General features: G+C 44.3%; 1 protein-coding gene across 2 annotated transcripts in view; it reads left to right on the top strand.

The window, feature by feature from the left end:
• The window catches only part of fgd (faciogenital dysplasia), a 70,156-nt gene that overhangs the window by 27,405 nt on the left and 20,667 nt on the right, over positions 1-22,084 (top strand). For both annotated transcript variants that reach the window (XM_061842421.1, XM_061842413.1), the window contains 3 exons: positions 18,884-19,042; positions 20,747-20,948; positions 21,107-21,722. In XM_061842421.1, the coding sequence (XP_061698405.1) occupies positions 18,884-19,042; positions 20,747-20,948; positions 21,107-21,722 (977 nt within the window). The remainder of the gene's footprint in view (positions 1-18,883; positions 19,043-20,746; positions 20,949-21,106; positions 21,723-22,084) is intronic.

Genomic DNA, 22,084 nt, shown 5'->3' with positions numbered 1-22,084 from the left:
TGGCGGTAGCAGGTGGTTATACGCTATGCATGTCTCGGAAGCAAAGCAGCGTCTGGTTTTGGGCGTGTGGGTGGGTGGGGGGCGCTCCGCACTGTCTGCTGAATACAGAAAAAAATCCCAGTGCCCTCTGAAATATACATGCCAGTCTGCATCTTTTATTAAGGATGCACATTTGGCAGTATTTTGAGTCTTCTGCAACAATTTCTCGGTGGCAGACTTTGTTGGATTTTGTGGCGGTGTGCGTGGAGCCCACTGGCTTCTTGACCTGGTCAAGTGTGCTGAGAATTGTTGGGGAAAGGTGAGAAGTGCCCAGGTTTGCGTTCTTTGCCTCTTCATCCCGTCTCACGCTAAAGAGCGTTTTCCCCTTCCGATGATATTGACAACTGTTTTTAATTCTTCTTATCTTTCCTGAGGTTGTATTGTTCCAAAAGTACGACCATCAGTAGCTCCACCAGGTCACAACATACCTTTTAACCGTGTCATCGGTTTTTCATTTGGTATCTTTTTTTGGTAGCGTGTGCGTTATAATTTCACTGGGAAGCTGACGAAGGACTTGGGATTGTGAAATGTTTCCATGACGACAGGCAGCAGCTGTGCGAGCTCTGCTGCGGCGGAGTGTGTGGCAGACGCTATGGCATTGCCTAGAGACGACGTGGCTCGCTCTAATCGCTGACCTTTTGACCCAAATCAATGGGCCGACGCCGAGCCAAGCATCCGCGGGGGCCGCTTGACATATATTGGGTCGTAGGACCCCGGTGTTGAGCAGCTGTGGTTGCTTACGTGATCTCGGGCTTCACTGGCAAGAGCGGCTAATCCTCTCAGATTGGTACGATCATCAGTGCGGCAACGGGCCTCTCGTGTATCAACATAATCAAGTCCATTAGACTGATTTATTTAGGTGTAATGAAAGAGTGACCTTGGATTATCCAAATACTTGCCAGTGCCGGGTTTCTGTGAGATTGCTCCCTTCGACGTGGGCTGGGATTTTACATGCACAATTAACGCGGGAAATCAGAAAGCAAATCACAGATTGACGTTATTAGCTGGCGGAGTGATCGCTAGCATTTTCTGCCCCGCAATTTCCGAACTGTCACGAACCAACGGTGCACGGGCGGACCTAAATGCAGGACCCCAAGACGAAGACATGATGTTCAGTGGGTTTTATTGTAAACGAAAGTCGTGCACGACGACACAGTCCAAGAAGGCAGGACCCAAAACACAAGAAACAATGTCCGATAACTATGAGTCAACGAACGAGCATAACCAAATGCGTGACTGGGATATAATGGCGAGAAAGCATACTCAAGGAACTGGTGAATGCCAGTGACAAAACTCCACCTTAAATACAGTGCCTCATTTAACACAGCTGTGACCGGCCAAAGGTGTCAAAGATGAAACCGCTCGGCGCGGTGGCCAGGTCACGCCCCTCATGGCCGTGGTCCAGCCTAACTCAGGACACGAACGTCCTTTGAAAATTACTAAATTGTTCTATGTCTTGAAATAATAATATTGTGCATACAATTGTAAGGCCCGGACTTGGAGCGTCTTCAAGCGTGCACCTAAATTACTGATACTCGCTAGCATGAGTGCATTCTGTACTCAGGACTGAGAGGTCACTCGATCGCTCGAAGTATGAAAATTGATTTTTTTCTTCTTACATGTACTTTCTGGACGCGAATAAGTGCATTGCACAACTTAGAAAACCAACATTACTGCACATAGTTTTTTAAAAACTCATGTACTGATACGTTCAGACTTCAAATACTTGGGTTCGACAATACAGAGTAATGGTGAGTGTGGTAAGGTAGAACAGTTGGCGGAAGATGTCTGGTGGTCTGTGTGACAGAAGAGTCTCCGCTAGGATGAAGGGCAAAGTTTATAAATCAGTGGTGGGGCCGGCCATGATGTACGGATTAGAGACAGTGCGACTAAAGACACGACAGGAAGCTGGAGGTGGCGAAAATGAAGATGTTCAGGTTCTTGAATGTTTTAGAGACAAGGTTAGAGAGACCAGAATGTGAAATTTCAGACAAATTGCCCCGGAAGTTACTCTTTATAGGCCGGCAGCTCTGCGGTATGCTCGTGCCGTCCTGTGCATGATGCTTGTCGTCAAGGTGACGGCCAAAGATTCACACGGTAACAGTGTGTGAAAAGCAAAGTCTTGAGTACCGCTGAGAAGTGGGAAAAGGTATTGCGTCATGTATCAACCCCCCTCCTTGCGGAGACTGGACAGGTTGACTTTTGGAGAGAGCCAAAGGAAGGAGTGTGCACTACCCACAAGTATTGAAATACATGCTGTGAAACTTGTCTGTGAAAGTGGGGGCACCGTATGAAAACGTTCGCCTCTCTTCCGTCAAAAAATTTACTCACACTATTGTGAATGTATTTATTTTTATTATTTGGTCCACTCCCTGTAATTTGGAGCTCATGAACATCATTCCAGTGGGGTTTTTTTTTTTCCGCTCTTCGTTCTTGGCTGAATCAAGAGGAAGAAGCCATTTTGATCAGAGTTGCTGGTGGTAATGTGGGCCGAGCTGTGAAGAAGGCGCCAAAATGCAAACGTTGAAGCTGAAATATTGAAATGGAATCTAGTGGAACACTATCTATGCTATTATTGAGATTGGCTTGGTAAACTGATCGTTCTGCTGTTGCCACGGTGACCCCGGATCCACATAATTAGTGTCCATTATGATCATACTTACGGCTTTACTGTTTAGCCTTTTTCCGGTCGTTGATGGTGTTTCCTGAGGTGTTGCGAATCGTAGGCATCGGCATTCCAAATGAGGTCAATTGATTAGATAATAAGTGGGCAGCATGCATCTTCTTCACCGGAGGCCATTAAGCTTTTTTTGTTTGTTTTTGTTTTTTCAGTGTTGTTGATCGGACAGTAAGAAGACACAAGTGGTGCGTTTCCCAGCATTGTGTCCTTTGCGTGCATGCGCCATTTACTTTCTCATTTGTTGTGGGCAGTCAGTCAGAAAGTGTTAGGAGCCCTCTTGTCTCCACTGAAGCATGTATGTTGTCTTTGAATAGGACTTTGACATCCGACAGGACCGGCTGAGGAATCCCACGCAAAAGCGGGCGTTCTCAAACACGACACGTCTGCTGTCAAATGAAATCATATTTAGCCTCGGATAAATTGCGCTTCCTCGCAAATAAGAGAGCCCTTAATTGTGTTTTTTAAACCCGCCGTTCCGATTTCGGTCTTTGTGGTCGTGTCGTGCTCGTAGAGAAGGACAGAGACGGCTTTCCGGAAGGCAGCCACCAGATAGTTTTTCTCGCAGGACAAAGTGTGAGCGCGTGTGTGTAATGTGTGTTTCGATGGCCGTTCCGGGGTGTGCACACCCTTGCAGACTGTTTCAAAACATATATCCTGCTTTACGCGCGTTTGAGTGGAGACTCCGTTCCTGCAGTATTCCCAACGGGGGATGGGGTGGGGGTTGGGCGGGGGGGGGGGGGGGCACTTTATTACATCCTTGTAAAATGGAATCTTGGTACCTGTGCACACATGGAGCTGCTTGCACCGCCCGGACGACTACCATACATGGTAAATTGCCAGACAGAAAAGCTGTTCCTTGTGATCTCCGTTGTGTACTTTAGCCGGTCGATGTTTTAAATTCTTCTTCCCCTTTCGTGTGGTCGAAGCGTGGCTTTCTACAACTTAGTCCGGCAGACAGCAGAATCGAAGAATGACAGTCTGACAGAGGATTTTGACTCAAGGCGACGACCCGCTTACTTTGATTTTGAAACCAGCAGGCGCATCTCCTGTTCTGTGATTCGAGGGTTCGTGCGTAGACATGTTTCAAATGATCTAAGGTCCAACATTTTGGAATGGGCGAGAAAACTTAACTCAGTTCTTCCAGACAAGCTTCCACTGTGTGAGTCCGCTAGCACGGCTCGAAGGCTGCAGTGTGGTTGGTGCTGCCGAAAAGGGGAAATACTGAAGCCATTAGGGAGGAAATTGAAGCCTTTATTTGTCTGTCTCGTGTACACCTGGATTTTAGAACAGGCTTCTCTTGTACACTAATTTGTGTGTGCCCCTGGATTTTGTATGAGTTGGCAATTAAAGGCTCCATGCAAGACTGTTTTTGTAAAATTAGTTCTTTGTGCTGGAAGGACTCATTTATGAAGTTTTAAGTGGATCATTATTTGAGACTGCCGACTTATCCTTTTCGCAGCCAAGTTAACATTTTGAAAATGACTGCGACGTCAAAAGAGACCCAGTGAGTACACAGTGATCTTTTGTCTCAGCAGCACGGATGAAAAGCGACACACGGCGGACACACTCCATCTCTCGTCTTCCTTCGCCACCCAGTCCCGGTCACGACGACACCCTATTTGGGGTCAGGTGGACACGGGACCTGTTGACCTGTGCTGGGCTAGGTTCATGTGCGCCGGGACACTTTGGCTGTCAGCGGACTCGCGGACGCTCCCATCCACATGCTGACGTCCGTCCTGCCTGGAACGCAGATGCTAGGTGGTGCAGTGGGCATTTCCTCTCAGTCGAGTGCCAACACACGCCACGCGGGCGGGGGTATAGCGAAATATTGCCAAATCCTATGTGCCCTGCAATTTGCTGGCAAACCAGTTCAGGGTGTACCCCGCCTCCTGCCCGATGACAGCTGGGATAGGCTCCAGAACACCCGCGACCCCTGTGAGGATAAGCGCCTCGGAAAATTGTCAGATCGATGTTGTACGTGTGGCAGACCAGTGGCTAGCACATTTGCTTTAAATTGCGAGAAAATATTCCGGCTTCATTTTACAGTTGGCGGAACGGTGGATCAGCTGGAAAGCTTTGGCCTCACAGTTCTAAGGTCCCGGGTTCAATCCCAGACCCATCTTTGTGGAGTTTGCATCTTCTCCCCGTGCCTGTGTGGCTTTCTTACGGGCACTCTGGTTTCCTCCCACATCCATGCATTAATTGGATTCTCTAAATTGCCCCTAAGTGTGATTGTGAGCACGGCTGTTTGTTTCTATGTGCCCTGCGATTGGCTGGCAACCAGTTCAGGGTGTACCCCGCCTCCTGCCCGTTGAGAGCTGGGATAGGCTCCAGCACTCCCCGTGACCCTTGTGAGGATAAGCGGCAGAGAAAATGGATGGATGGATTTCACAGTTCAAAAACAGGCGTTAAAGACGTATTGTGTGTTTAATTTACCGCCAACAAGCTAACATTTGCATGGTTTTAGGGAAAATAATCATTTTGTGCTTTGAGCAGGAGCATTTGAAGACGTTATTGTGGGTGCTGACAAAATAAAACCAGGTTTTATCACAATTTGACCATATTTTTTTTCATGAATGAAGATTCTGTTTTCAATGTTTCTCTTCTCCTGACCAACAAGAAATTGTGGCTGTCTTTTTGCTGGTTTGTTGCCCCTTACTTACGTCTATTAACTTTCCAATGTTTTTTTTTTTTTTTAGATGAGTCCTTAGTGAAATAAACTACTTAAATACTTTAAATGTCAGTTGAATAGTCACCCTCTGGCCACAAAAGAAACCATAGCACTGGACTGGAGACTGTTTTTGTCCCCTACGACTGACTGGTTTCCAGTTCAGGGTGTAGTCCCCCTTTCCCTTGAAGTTGCCTGGGATAGGCTCCAGCACTTGTGACTTGCGAGCTTTGTGAGGATAATCGGTTATCTTGATATTTTGAATACAAAGTGTGCTATAGCATCTGGAATTGCAGCCTTTGCTCCCATTTTCTGGTGGGATAGGTTCAAATAGATCAGCCCTAGCAACTGAGTACGTCATTCAGTGGCAGTTCGGGGTGCATTCGGGGTTTTCTGGGAAGTGTTGTCACTCTGTCAATGGTGTTTTAATTGCCAGTGCTCAGGGTAGCCACTGCGGTCACACTGGGGCTTGCAGATCACACTGAGTTGTGTAGAAGTAATTACGCAATTAGCTCTGTAGCTGAGTTTTGGCTAAAAGGCTTTATGACAAAACATTGTGTGTGCATCTCCATCTTTATGTGTGAATGCTTGTATGGGATGTTTAATGTGGATAGCATTCATGTATGTAGAGGTTGCTGCCGTTCATGTCCTCAAACATGCAAATCGTCAATTTATTCATTGTGCAGTCAAATGCATGTTTCGCAAACCAAAGCAAAGGAAATTTATTTGTACAGCACATTTCATAGACAAGGCAACTCAATGCGGTTTATATGATTGAAAGCCTTCAAATGCATAAATAAAAATATTTGATAAAGTTCGAGAAATATCACTGGAAAGTGGAAGTACTCTAAAACGTATGACCCAAAAAAAGTTTTTAATCTGACATTCACATTCACACTTGGGTCTGACGTCACATCTGTTGGCAAATTATTCTTTTTTTTTTGTAGGAAAATTGCTAAATGCTGCTTCATCATGTTTGCTTTGGATTCTCCTCTCCATTATTAGAGCTGAGCGAGTTGATATCAGAGCCCTACTGGGGTTTGTATTCCATTAGCATTTCTTTCATTTAGTCAGACCTAAACCATTTAGTGATTTATAGACCAGAAGCAGAATTTTTAAATCTATACAACCCCAGTGTAAAAATTTTAGAATTGGAGTTATATGCGCTAACTGCTTTTTTCTGGTCACAACCCAAGCTGCAGTATTCGGAATGAGCTGCAGCTGTTGAATGCTGTTGGGGGAGCCCAGTCAGAAGACCATTACAATAGTCAAGTCGACTTGAGATAAAAGCATGGATGAGGTTCTCCTGGTCTGCTTGACACTTGCAAGTCTTCACCCTTGAGCTGTTATTCAGATGGTAGTTTTTGTGATTGATTTGATCTGAGTGTTGAAGGTCAGGTCGGACTCTATCAGAACACCAAGGTTTCGGACTTGGTCTTTATTTTTTTAAAGATCGTGAGTCAAAGTATTTACAAACAGCAATCCTTCTTTCTTTATTGCCAAAAACTATTTTCTCAGTTTTGTTGTGGTTTAGTTGAAGGACATTTTGGCCCATCCAGTTGTTTATTTGCTTTAGACAGTGGCACAACACCTCAATTCAACTACAGCCATCTGGAGACAGTGCTACATATAACTTTGTGTCATCTGCGTAGCTATGATAGTCAAAACTAAAGTTCTGGAAAAGTTGACCCAAGGATAGCATATTCAGGCTGAACAGGAGAGGTCCAAGAACTGACTGCTTAGCCTTTGACTGGTTTTCAAAATGCTGTGATAGTTGAATTATTTCAATCAAAATATGATATAACACGCAATAGTTTATATGAGCTTTAGAGTCCTTGGGGAAATTAAACTTCATCATCAGCATTATAATACGGTATTTTTAGGGCACTGGATGATAGTAATTTGTTTTTGAAAATGCAATTTCGGACTTTGTATGCTGATGACTCATGGAGCAGACCCCCCACCCCTAATGGCAATGGAAATAGCTAGTGTATTGTTTTTCTTTTTCTTCCCAGCAGGGAGTTAGTGGAACGGAGGTGTGTTGTCGATGGAAATGGTCTGACAGGGAGCACTGGCTCCACGTTGCACAGCTTCAGGCCTGCATTCTGTGCTAAACGTCCAGTTGGGTTTTGAACATTGCACAGTGAAAGCCTCCATTGACAGTCGCTTACATTAGGCTTCAGTAGTTTCTGGGACGCTTGAGCAGTCTCCTCCATGGGCAGCTCTTGATGTCTTTTGTGTCTGCCCTAATTGCTAATGTGCGCCCGCCTCCTTTACAGTAGTGCTCTGGGCTACTCGAGTTCACTGCAGACAACAAAAGTGAGCATTGCTTCTCTCGTAAAATGATGCTATGCGGTCTTAAAGACAAGCTTTGAACACGGATCAAAGGTGAAAAATGTTGCGTGGTTGTCTATTAGTGTTGTCCGCCATTGTCATTATTACTGTAAAGTCTGACTGGTCCTCGTGACATCTGCTGCATGAGACGGCTGAGTCGTGGTGGCCTTGAGTCATCCTGCTGGAAAAAGGTCTCAGGTCAGTGAGTGTGTCACAACCCATCCCGTCTCTCTTCTGTGCAGGCACCAAGGACACATGAGATAAATAAAGACTACTTCTTGACCTGATTCTTAGCCGCTCTGACTGCTCTCTCTTCTGCCCCGGAAAGGGCAACAGCCAAGATGCTGTGGGATTTATGCTTCGACCGAAGAGTTTTTCTTCAAAACGTTCACCATGACCGACTTACTATATTAGCAATGTAGATCATCGACGCTGGCGGAGAAAGAACCACATCTGCAGATTTCTTTTTTAGGGCACATTAAAGAAAGATGCTTTTTGACTTTGAGAGTCTTTGCGATTTGAGCTGTATAGGTATCTTGATGTGGTTGCATCGGAGGACAGAATAGAATGACGTTTTCCCATTAGAAAAGCAAATTTGGATGCACGTGAGTATAGCGTTGCTTTAATTTGGTTTAATCAGTAGATGGAAATGTTTTGAATCGATGCGTATTTTTGTAATTTAATGTTTTTAATGGAATATGATGCTTTCTCCAAACTAAACAGTTATTCATGAGTATACAAATGAAATCCAATCACTGATCTGATCACAATATGGAGCGAAGTATCTGTTTAAATGACTTGTTCATTTACTGTACATACTTGTGTCATGTTATCTGCGCATCTCGTCAGGTCATGTATTCTAATCAGTCAGGTCAAACCAACATTACAACATCAGAGAAATAATGGGTGCTAACACACTGTAATGAAATGACTTTATTGTAATTAAATTACTTCACACACACACCAAAACCGTAGAACATGATTCTACAGAAAGCCGGTACAGCGGTACCTCTACTTACAAAATTAATCCGTTCCTGAAGTTGTTTTGTAATATAAATTTTTCGCAAGTAAAAGCAAATTTTACATTTAATCCGTTCCAAGCTCCCTGACGCCGTTCCAAAAATAAGCCTTCAAAATACAGAATGTAAATAATGAAAATTATGTTCTTTTACCTTTGGCGTTGGGCGACTATGCGAAGAGAAGGGTGAGTGACAAGCAAAAGGCATCACGGGGGACGGAGGAGGAGGCAAACATTTGACAGCAGAGAGGAACCATACGTACGAGCGTACACATGCACACAACTTAATTCCAATAATTTCTTGGGGCCCACAGTGAAGAAAGATGAATAAACTTGCAAAAAAACAAATGAAAAGGTTGTGAAAAAGTTGTTCTTTTCAATGTGCGCCAGCTTGTGACAGCACTAGCATGAATCGGTGACAGTCTGGTCTTCAAGGGAAATGAAAAGCATCAGGTTAAGATTGACGTCCCTCCCAGCCAAGGGGATGCCAGGAAAATGCTCTGGCATTAGCCAATAGGAGTGCAGTTCTATCGTGCCATACAAACCAAGACAGAGGATGTTTACGTTCGGTGGAATTTGGGGGCTTTTTGTTACTAAAGACGTTCATAAGTAGAGTCACCACTGGTACTTAGCTCTAGCTTGCTAAGCTACATTACGTTTCGTTGCCTACTTGTGAGCCTTATCATATTAGAAGTACGCGAACATTCTGTACCTCAAGCAAGCCTTGGAATTAAAGTCCTCTCCCAAGCACACATTATTCCCCATTTTGTTGCTATAATGCACACGACATGATTGATTGTTGTCGTCGTGGCCGTGGAAACAAGTGTACCCAGTTGCGTTTGGTTTGACAAGATAAAGCCCAATGCTCGTAAAAATGAGATACAGTGGTACAAGATTTTATTGCACTAGTCTGACAAAGTGCAATCGTGAAAGACCAAATTTGTTTTGTAGTCTCATCTGGAGACATTACGTGTTGTCTGTCCTACATAAGCAACATGCTTTTTTTTTTTTGTTAATAACTTCATTGGCTATCAGATATTTACAATACTGTGTCTAAAGACACGTGACAAGGCTAATAATAAACAAGCTTTCGGATTGAAAAATACTGTACACGATGGCGACGCGGACTAAATGTCTTTTGCGGAGCGTCATTGATCGGATCAGTGAATTAAGACATGAAAGCCAATTAGCATAAAAGGCTAATTATCCGCCGATACTGATCAGGCCGATCAGTATCCAGTAAAACAAAACAAACAGTTATTCCAAGCTGTGTAGTTGAATCTGTAATCATGGTATTTTTGTTAGTTAGTTAGATAGTTGGTAATTATTTATCTCTATTATATGTGCCAGTTTATAATAGATTTTAATTTGAACATGTGTAGGGAATGGTTTGGAAATTGATAATAAAGCTGTAATACTTTCTTATATGACTTCACGAACTGAACAGACTGTAGTCTCTTATGGACACAATATGCATATATCAAGAACATTCCATGTACGGGCTTTGCATTTTGTGATACGTTCCATTTATCGGAAGTGAAAGCAGACGGAACTATTTGCACTTCCACTGCTAAACTCATTTGCTGCTTCAGCACCGCTTTACACTGCGGCTTGACTTTTCTCGCAGCTTCTCCGGTCAACATCCACTGTGCCATCCTGTTTGTTCGTGTCTATTCTCAGTGATCTGATGTCTCCACATCCCCTCGTAACCTCAAACCTATACTCCATGCCGCTCAAGTGGTGTGGTTTGAATTCTTCCACTTACATTTGCTGTGTTGACTGGCCTCAAGCTGACCTTTGGGTCAGATGGGAATGATGTCATGTTATATCCTTATTGGACTTGCCATTTTACCTAAGATTTGTTTCAGTGCAGTTCACTTTTGCCATTACTGTCATTTCTAATGTTAAATGTGCACCCATGTACAATAGAGCCCCAAAGTTGACCTCAAAATTCTGGAAAACGCTTGTACCAATGTATAATACATTTTTATAATGGATGATTTTGCTTGTGCCCATATGATCAAAACCCAGCATTGTTTTGTTTGTTTGTGTAGAAAAGAAGTGCATTATACGGGAAAATTTACGGTATCTCTGACTGTACGGTGTTCCTTTCATCATCTTTGCATCAGCTTCTTCTGTCATGGCTGTGGCCCAGGCTAAAGAGTAAAGAGTCTTTCAGGGTGACTGACTGTAGATAGAAGATCAATATGAACCAGGTCAGAGAAAAGCAGTAGATCAGATGTAGAAGGAACCCACAAGGAAGTTGTAATGCATCCAGCACCTGTGGGAAATGTGATATATGAGAATGCTGACATGTCCTGGTCTTGGTTAGTTGTGAGGTCCTGTTGAAGCAATGAGTCTAGGGTTGGGTTGCTCAGCAGGGGTTCGATCCGGTTGACTGACCGAAGGTCTGTCTGTCCGTCTGCAGAAACACTGCCGAGTGTCACTGATCTGTCTACCAAACAGGGCTGTGTGTGGGTTGCCTGTAGTGAAGGGACAATGGGTGGTGAATGACTCTGAGGGGGTCCCCCAAGTGTTGACACTAGTGACTGACAACCAGCGAGGTCTGTGCAACACCTTGAGCTGCACATGTTTCTGGGGCTTTCACAGAAATGAAGACTTTACAATTAAAGTAGTGTGAAATATGGTCCAAACAAAGGCCAGCATCAAGATCGCCTCATGTATTTGTGAGGATACTTCAGGGATTTGTTATAGTTCGCACACTCTTAATTATGACAGGAGGACAATTGCGTCAAAATACAATGTGCTCTAATTTGACGCAATAACAATCGTTGAGGAACACTTTTTCATGAAGGTTCAGAAAGCGTGGCAAAAAAAACACGAAATGATTTTTCAGGTCTCCGTCCTCTTATATGGAGATAGACGCATGTATTGCATCACAAACATGAGATGAAACGTTATTGTTACCTGTTATTGTTTCACTTAATTAATACGCGGAGAAGAGGGGCTTCAACATTTGGAGCAACGGACGGTTGTCACGGTGATGTGCAGCCAGTAGCGCTCGGTGCCAGTAATGGTTCTCAGATGTGTAATTCCTGCATAATTGTCCCATTCATTCCTCTCTCAATAACCGGCTGAGCGGAGTAAATTAATGAACCTTTATCCCCGTTTCTTTTATTGTTTATGGGTAGAAAATCCCTCTTAGAATGACATACATTCAGTGTCAGTCAGAGTTCTTGTTCCCATGTGAGCATAATTTTATTTTTAACACACACACCCACACATGCACACATTCAATGTCTTCAATGAACCTCACATGCATGTTTTTTTAATGCGTCAGGAAGCAGGAGTACCCGGAGAAAATACGCGAGCACAGGAACACATGCAAATTCCACACAGGGAGCCTGGAGTCTGGATTTGAAGCGCCAACCTTGCAACCGTGAGGCGTTGCGCTAACCACTCCGCTGCTGTGCTGCTTCCAATCCACTTCATTTGGGAAAAACAATCTGCTGCATCACTTATCTCTGTGCTCGAGTTTCTGTTTCGTGCTTTGGTATGTGGGCCAGATTTTTTAGGCCACGAAGCGTTGCCATGTGTATCGACCCCTTTGCTGTCACCATATTCCATTCTTGTTTTTCCCTGTCGCAACCCCAGAATGTCCCAGGTCGCACTTTTTGGTGAGAGTTGTGAAACATGCATGTTGACTTGGTTAAAGCGTTTCTCCTCTGACTCAAATTTACTTGTGGCATCTAATTAATGGTGTGCTAATAATACACGTGTTTTTTTTTTTTTTTTTTGGGGGGGGGGGGTTCACATGCATTAATAGTGTGTGAGAGCTCGGCGAGAACATCTTTCTATCCTAGCACGCTTCTTATTATGCCACAGAGCAAAAAATGCTGGGAAAGCCTCAAGCGTGCCACATGGGGCCGAAGGCGTAACGGGACTCATTACTGAGAGAATTCTCTTCTTCTACTGACTGGAGCATCTTGGAAAAAAAACAAAAACAATTATGTTTCTGTGGAGGCTCTGTCCCATTTTGGATTTGTTTCAACGGTACTTTTTGCAGATTCACAGGCCAGAATATGACTACATAATCCATGTAGTAGTATTGTTAGCAATGGATAGGTTTCCAATGACGTCCCCACCACCCTTAGACCAATCGGCTAAATTAACGATGTAAAAAAATCCATGCTTCAGGTATCACCTGTGTTCTCTGACCTCTATGACACACAAGATGGCGTAATTGGAATCATCAGTCCGTCGTTTTACTCACACCGTTTTCAAAGCGCTTTCTTGTAGAGGGAGCCATTGTGTCTCTTCATTGTTTTACAAGGGTCAGGCAGTGTCAGGGCGATCATATTCCTGCTACATACAGTTTTTTCTTTACATCCATCCATCCATCCATCCATCCATCCATCCATCCTTCCCTCGCTTTAGGGTCACCGGTGATTTGGATCTTATCCATGCAAGCAGTTAAGCAGCCGTTAGCTTTCTGCTATTTACTTGCAAACTCGCGGGACTCACCTGTGTGGCTCCCCTCTGGGCCCTTTAGCTGGACAGCCACTTGGACTGTAACGGGTCTATAACGGGTACTGCGAACGGGTAAGGGCACGCTGTATAAGCCTAACATAATGTGGGGCGTTGATGCACTCTGTCCTAAGTGAAGAAGACTTTGCATCTTGCACATCTGTGGCTCTTATAAGGAATCGTTCCTATTAACTGAATGTCTCTTTTGTTCTTTGTTCTGAATGTCATACGAGGGCGGCACTGACTGCCAGAGACAAATTCCTTGTGTGTTTTTACACACTTGGCCAATTAAATATCAATGATTCTGAAGCTGGACCAGTCGGCTGCTACACTCCTAGCTCTGCTGGCCACTCACCGTTGTGCTTTGTGACTCTCAGGGAAGCAACTCCACTGCGTACTTACTCAGTGGTGGAGGTGCTGTTTCTGTAACTTTCCGAGCAGGGTCCCCTCCACTTTTCCACCATGTTTTCGAGCATGTCCAAACCATGTTGTAATTGACGTCATTAAATGCGCTTCAAGTGCAGCGTGGAAAATGGCCAACTCGTCCGCTCCGACCTGCCCGCACAGTCAAAATTAGGCACAGAAATATGGTACAGGGAGTCCTCGGTCTACGACTGAGATCCGTTCCTATAACAGCAACTTAACTCGAATTTCAACTTAAGTCGGATTTCACCATTAAAGTCAGGAAATACATGAAAATACTTTGTATAAAAAACAAATACATTGAAATAAACAAGGTGATGTACTTAGCATTGCTGCTTAGAGGTCGATGGAGAAGAGGAAGGGGAGGCTGGGCTTAGCTATAACGAAGGAACCTGGTCCTCAATCCTCTCTATCGACAAGTATCAAAGAACCTTGTTTTGTGATCATTGTATCCGACATGGGACCGGAACCCTTCACATGCGCTAAAATACGGGCTTTGTCTTTAATAATTGCCACCATGGTCGACCGACTGACGCCTTGGTGGTGTTGGTGTTCAATTTTTTATGATCTTGAGCTTGGTTTCCATGGTAATGGATTTGCTTTTGGCTGCAGAAGCATTGCAAAAAGACACAGCCTTCTTCTTTGGGGCAATAATGTCTAAAAAGGAGGGCAAAAAATGCAAAGATACTCCCGGCGCACAAACATGAACAAGCATTCGCCAGACAAGATGGCAGACGGGGGACTGGTGTTGTTGTAAAGTCGAAAGCTCTAGGGTCGAGACCGTCTTGAATCAGTATTCGGGAGAACTGAATTTGTTCAGCACCCCCCAAAAAGGGATGATTTTGGTACCCATCGCTAATTTAAAGCCGTTACGTGCGTACGATGTGTAGTTTTTCCAGAATGTGAGAGGAAACCAGGGTACCCAGAGAAAACTCACGTAAGCAATACGCGAAGTCCGCTCAAATCTCAGAGTCAATATTCAAACCCGGAAGCCTCTCCAGAGAGACCGATTTACTTGCCCTATGCTCCGTTGTGTTGCATGCTCATGTCATGTCATTTATCCAAGCCGCTTATCCTCACAAGGGCTGCAGGGAAGCTGGAGCCTATCCCAGCTAGCTTTGGGCGAAAGGCGGACGACACCCTGAACTGGTCGCCAGTCAGTCACAGGGCAGATATCGACGCCATCTCTGAGCGGGAATCGACACCTACGCTGCCCATACCAAAGGCAGACGTGTGTACCACTACACTATCAGTTTGTATTGTATAAACAATGTTAAATAAACTTTAATCGTCAAACTCAGGGGGCCCGCCTCACTGAAACGTGTTTTAAACTTGTATTCAGTATTGTTCTTACGGCAGCAGTTTTACAATAGCTTGCTACCTTAACTCTCAAACTCATATGATAATACATAAATTGGACTTCACAGAAATCATTGTGATTGCTAATAGTTAATTTGTTCTCCTTTCACTCATCGACAAACATTCTCTCCATTTGGCACAGTCCTCTTGTCATATTTTTGTTTTTCTCTGTTGATCGCCACCCTAATTTGACCTAGTTATTTTCCAAAGCTAATGGGCTCATTTTGGCAAACACACAAAAACATATTACGTAATGAAGGACAGAAAACATTTGTAATACTTGGGTTTTCTGAGCACTTTTCACTTCCTGTAATAGCGTAATGAGACAAAACGGGCCCCTCAAATTCCTTTTAAGCTAAATCTGCAAGGTTCAATTAAACACATGGGGATAACAATGTTGGCACCCCCCCCCAACCCCACCGAAATAATTTAAATCAGAAAAAAGTAGTCATGTATAAAAATTTAATGAAAATTAATCAATGAAAATCAGACATTGCTTTTGAATTGTGGCTCAACAGAAGAAAAAAAACAACAACACATGAACCAGACCAAGAAAAAACTAAGATACCCCTGCAAAAAGGTTGAAAATAATTTGAACACAAGGACATGATTAATCAGGTTAATGAAATTAATATCAGTCCAATGTGACTGACCAGATTAATCCACGTTTTCAGGATATTTTTTATTGCTACATGTCAAACAAGTTACCAGTAGGTCCAGTTGATTCTCAGAAAGACAACGAGAACCACGATTTATTATATACACAAAACACTTGACTTTGCAAAACCAAAACTATTTTGGTTTCTCGGATTTACCAAGCCTTTCAATGACAAAACTAATATTTAGTTGTATGCACACAGTTTTTTTTTTTTTTTTTTTTTTTTTGTAATTGCTTCACATCTGTATGGCATGGAGTCAACCAACTTGTGGCCCCTTTTCAGTTGTTTTTCACTCCATCCATCCATCCATCCATCCATCCATTTTCTGAGTCACTCATCCCCAGAAGGTTTGTGGTAGTGCCAGCTGTCAACGGCCAGGAGGCAGGGTACATCCTGAACTGGTTGCCGGGCAATCGCAGGGCACATCGAGACAAACAGTCGCACTCACAATCACACCTAGGGGCAATTTAGAGTCTCCAATGAATGCATGTTTTGGGGATAAGGGAGGAAACCGCAGCGGCCAGAGAAAACCCAAACAGGCACGACGAGAACATGCGAACTCCACACAGGCAGGGCCACGACTTGAACCCCGGCCCTCAGAACTGTTAGCCCAACGTTCTTCAGCTGCGCCACTGTGCTGCCGTTATTCCACCCCCCAAGGACTAATGACATTTCACAATTGTTTTACATTTCTTGGTTTTGCTTCAGAAACAGCATTTTTTGTTTATGTTAACCCACAAGTTCTCAATTGGATTAAGGTCCGGGGATTGGGCTGGCCACTCCATGACAAACTTTGTTGGTTTGGAACCAAGACTTTGCATGTTTACTAGTGTGTTTGGGGTCATTGTCATGTTGAAATACCCATTTCAAGGTCATGTCCTCTTCAGCATAAAGCAACATGACCTCTTCAAGTATTTTGACATTCACAAACCGATCCATGATCCCTGGTATGCGATAAATAGTCCCAACACCTTAGTAGGAGAAACTTGCCCATTTTACGATGGTTCCACCACCATGTTTCACTGTCTTCACTGTGTCTTGTGGCTTGAATTCAGAGTTTAGGAGGTCATCTCACAAACTGTCTGTGGTCCCTGGACCCAAAAAAAAAAAAAAAGTTCTCCCATCAATCCACAAAATGTTTCTCCATTTCTCTTTCGTTCAGTTGATGTGTTCTTTGGCAAATTGTAGCCTCTTCTGCACATGCCTTTTTTTTTCTCAACAGGGGACTTTGCGGGGGATTCTTGTACATAGTTTAGCTTCGCACAGACGTCTTCTCACTGTCACAGTACTTTCAGGTAATTCCAGACTGTCTTTGATGATCCTGGAGCTGATCATTGGCTGAGCCTTTGCCATTGTGGTTATTCTGCCATCCATTTTGATGGTTGTCTTCCATTTTCCGCCACGTGTCTCTGTGTTTTCCTCTCCATTTTGCTCTCCATTTTAAGGCAGAGAGATCATTTTAGCTGAACAGCCTCGTTATAAGGTTTTGTTCTTGTGAACAATGTGTTGAAGGATGCATTTTTCTCGGGCTTTCAAGTAAAAATGCATGTTCATCAGGTGCTGGCTTCATCCTTAAATAGGGGCAACAAGATTCACATATTTTTCACAGAAATGATGATCTCACTGATTTAATTTCACACTGTTATTTTTTGGAACACACCTTTCAACAAATTGCCCAAAGTCACAGCCTTGGGAGTGTGTACATCATGAATGCTGAGTCTTGGTTTTCTGACAATCTACCGCACCTAGTGGTCACTTATCTCACACGTAGCAATAAAAAATATATACAGAAAATGTGGATTATTCTGTTTTTTTTTTTTTTGTTTTTTGTTTTGCTATTATTTTGAAGATTACACTATGTCCCGGAATTATCATCTGAGGTGTCTTCAAATTTGCAATCAGTCAGTCAGTCAATTTAAAGGGTGACAAGTAATCACTATAGTGTTTGGTGACATGGTGCGTAGCATCCCAAACATGGACCTGAGGAAGTGAAGGAGAGTTGTCTCAGGAGATTAGAAAGAAAATTAGACACAAGTGTGGTCAAGTTAAGGCTTAAAAAGAATTTCTAAGCAACTTGATGTTCCTGTGACTATGGTTGCACATATTACTCTGAAATTTAAATTCCACGGGAATGTAGCCAACCGCTCTGGATGTGGCCACAGGAGGAAAATTGATGACAAATTGAAGAGACGGACACTAGGAATGTTAACAAAAGAGCAGGGAACAAGTGCAACAAACAAGTAACAGCTGGAACTTTCTGGCAAGGCACATGAGGTGTATGTTCACAGATGCAAAAAGGAAGCATACCAATAAAAGAACACTACTGTGAAGCTGAAACACAGATGAGATTCTGTTGTGTTCTGGGGCTGCTTTGCTACATCTGGCACAGGGTGTCTTGAATCTGTACAGGGTACAATCAAATCTCAAGACTATCAGGGTGTTGTAGAGAGAAATGTGCTGCCCAGAGACAGAAAGCTTGGTCTCGGTCTTTCAACAGAATAATGACCTAAAACATATACTGTATCTAAAAACAACCCAAGAATGGGTAAGAGCAAAACATCGGGCTATTCCGAATTGGCCTTTTACGAGCCCTGAACTGGCACCTATAGAACATCTTTGGAAAGAGCTGAAACATGCTTTCTGGAGAAAGCACCCTCCAAAACTGAGACAATTGGAGCAATTTGGTCCAGAGTAGGAAAAATACTTCGTTTAATGAGATTTGTTTTTTAATTCAAAAGCAATGTCTGGTCTTCATCCATCATTCAGTTTTTATTTATCATTTTTCCCAGTCATCATTCCATTTTTTTAAATGATTTTTCTCAGATCCAAGTTATCTCCGTGACCACTATGGGGTTTTCTGTCATCAACAGTGTAGTACCGACAATTTTATCCACTCGTGGTGAGAGTATTTGTGCCATTTGCCAGTCAAACAATCTCATGTCGACTTAGTTCGTGCATTCCTGAGAAGATTAAACCGAGTCAATCAGATACCAATCTGCAGCTCAGTCTGCTGCCTCAGGCCGGTAGGGCCGATCAATGCGGTGGCTCTGCCTCCCCACTCAACATAATCCCGAAAACACACACTGAGCTCAAGGTCACGCGCCTCCAGTGCTCCCCCCACAAACTCACGCTCCCGTGTTTATTTATGGCTACTTTGCGTGCCCGTTGAGATGAATCTCACCTCACCCGTCTTTCTTCACCTTTTTTCTCCTCAGACCTCCCTGCCGCCCCCCTGCAGTACCAGTATGGGTCAGCGGATTACCTGTGTTCTCCGCAGCTGCTAAAAAAAGGATCATGTCACGAGAAGCCCGCCATCAAACCGCGGCCCCAGCCGTCCACATCCCCGAGACCGCCAGCTCCACAGAAACCCCAAGGTAAAGCACTGCAACACGGCCAGGGACCACTTCTGTCGACATTCCGACGTCAACGTGTTTTCTCTTTTTTTTGTCCGGCAAAAAAATGCGTAGGTGTCTGTTCGCTGGCCTCATGCCGTCACTCACTCTGCTCACTAGGTCACCTCAATTCAAGCTGCTGCTCGAAGCGAGCCAGAGGCTCCCGTGAGATTGTTGTGACATCTTTGATGAATGCTAATTATGAACATGTGTTGTGTTTGGGGAACTTTAGAAAACCACAGTGGAACCGACAGTACACTTGGCCTCAAATTTCAAGTGGCCTACATTCAGCCACGGTACGGTTTGCTGCTGTGTTAAAATAACATTGATTGTATATCCTCCTGTTTCACTTTTCTTTTATACTTGTTAGTCCAAAAATTGTTTGAGTGGATTTCAAAATTGTATCAGTTTGAGCCTTGAAAGGATGCATTTATAGTGTTAAGTTATAGTTTTTTTTTCTAATCTTAGCAATTCAGTAAGGATTAACAAGCAACAGAAAAATGTCATCCTAAATCATCCATCTGCTCATTTTCTTTGCCGCTTATCCCAACGAGGGTCGCGGGAAGCGCTGGAGCCTATCCCAGCTGTCAAGCGGCAGGAGGCGGGGTAAACCCTGAACTGGTTGCCAGCCAATCGCAGGGCAAATCGAGACAAACAGCCACACTCACATTCACACCTAGGGGCAATTTAGAGTGTCCAATTAATGTTGCATGATTTTGGGATGTGGGAGGAAACCGGAGTGCCTGGAGGAAACCCACGCAAGCACGGAGAAGAACATGCAAACTCCACGCAGGTTGGGCCAGGATCGAACCCGGGTCCTCAGAACTGTGAGGCCGACGCTTTACCCGCTGACCCGCCGTGCCGCCCATCTGAAATCACCCACCTATAAAATGGGAATATATACAATCAGTTTCCAAATTATCGCAAACACACACCCAGACTAAGAGAAACTGCGACAGTGTGAAAATACCTCATTTGTGCAATACGGACCAGTTGTTGGTGCAGTTGTCTAATTTGTTATTGCAGAAATTGTAAAGTACATTTCAACTTCAGAATCTGCATTTAAAGCATTTCATTTGGGATACATTTTTTTTTTTATCCCAAAAAGTACTTCTTTGGGAGAATAGAACACAATTCTGTATCATCCTATATTCAGCATACAGTATATTTTTAGCTGCTTCTTCCTTCAGTTGTACTGTTTTGACAGTCACATTTATCTTTGCAGTAATGCAACTGGATAATGAAGACAAGACGATACACCGAGGAAGCTCGCTATCAACAATAGCGTGGCACAAATTGTCGAAACTCGCCACGCTTGTCAAATGTGACAGTGAGCAGGGATGTTTCGGAGCCGCATGCATACTCAAGATAATCCAATGTGTCTGCGTATCTTTTCTAACTTCGATGCAACACACTCTGGTGGCTCACGAGCACACACGCCTCGGTATCCTGTTTAAAAATGAGGAAGTCGTCCGAAAGCTGAAGTCGTAGTGCAGCGTTGCTCTGTTTTGTTTCTCGTTGTTGTTTTTTCCCCCTTCAGGGTGTTAACAAGCTAGCAGCGGGCAGTCTTATTTCTCGGGAATAGCCATGGAGATTTTCTCACTTGGATTTTTACATCATACACGATTGATGAGTGCAACCTCATGCTCTATTTTTCTTGCCTTATCTGGGCATGTGCTCCTCTAGTGCCCCCTAAACCGGCGCACCTGCTCGCTCTCGGGCAAGACAAGAAACCCAAGAGGATCCCGCCGGCGCCCTGCAGGCCTCTCCCGGCACCCCCGCCTCCGCCGAAACCCAAACCCAGTGCTGTGCCCCCTGCAGTGGGAGCGCAGCCGCAGAGGGAAATTCAGAAGGTGGGGCTGCTAATCGAGAGGTTTGAAAATTCAAGGTAAGAACATCGTCGGGGAGTCTAAAATCCGGACTTTTATAGTCATGGGATTCCTATTAGCGCACTTTGTTTATTTCATCATTGGGGGCGTTGGAACCGGTCACGTCATCATTTCTCTCAATTTCCCACATGCAGTCTCTGCTTTCTCTTCTTTCCAGGGTGCCCATCTTGGGGGCACTCCCCCGCTCCCAGCTGCACCTGTGTCTTAGAATGGACACGGCATGTGACGTCACTTCCTCCTGTGACCAGGACACCGCGGCAAAGACAGCCGGAGAGTCCTCCGCTCCGGAGGAACCTTGCAATCTCGCGACCTTCCCCTCCGCGGGAACCGATGACGTGCCCGAACTGTCCTGCCTCTCGTCCATGCAAATGGACGGCTCGGATGACACCGCGTTGGACGTGGAGGTGGACATAACGCACGGTGACGGTTGCCTTGATGACGGGGAGCGCGACGAGGGCTCCTCGCACGGGTTTGCGGACAATCCGGACTCCTCGGAGCAGATAAAGATCCCTAATCGGGACAGCGGCATCGACAGTCCGTCCTGTGCCGCGGAAGGGGAAGCGTTCCCCAACGAGGACGCCATTGATGAGGAGGATCATTACGACAGCGTCACGGAAACGGAGAGCGTTTCTTGTTGTGTTGCTCTAAGCAACAAGCGGGATTCAACTCAGGATGAGGACAGCGACTTGGACGAGGGCAGCGGTGGAGAGATCAACTCTCTAACAGACACGCCAAGCGGGTATCTGACCGATGCACACACAGAGGCACAAAAAGTGAGTACCGACAGTCACGGCTCAGTTTATCAAGCATGTAACTCGAATCACCGTAATGGAAAATATGAAAACAGTACACGCGCCTCCTCTCATAGTTTTCATTGGTGCGACTCTCTTGGCTACTTCATTCCAAACTGTCACCTTTAAATCTCGCCAGGTTGAGGATATTTATCATAATTGTCATTTCAGGCAAAGCAGAATGACAATGTGGAGGTTTCTTCTTCAATCTTTCATTACTTTTGTTCTAGAGCTTTAAGGAGAAGGAAAACACCGATCAATCAATCTATCTTATGTCATATGAGATCGTGTGATTTTTTTCACATCTATTTACTACTGAGGAGGAAAAAAAAATCACGATTTCT

The sequence above is a fragment of the Syngnathoides biaculeatus genome, chromosome 2, assembly GCF_019802595.1.
Source record: "Syngnathoides biaculeatus isolate LvHL_M chromosome 2, ASM1980259v1, whole genome shotgun sequence".
In the NCBI taxonomy this organism is placed as follows: domain Eukaryota; kingdom Metazoa; phylum Chordata; class Actinopteri; order Syngnathiformes; family Syngnathidae; genus Syngnathoides; species Syngnathoides biaculeatus.
The sequence above is the reverse complement of the archived record's forward strand: the minus strand, read 5'-3'. Positions and strand labels throughout refer to the sequence as shown.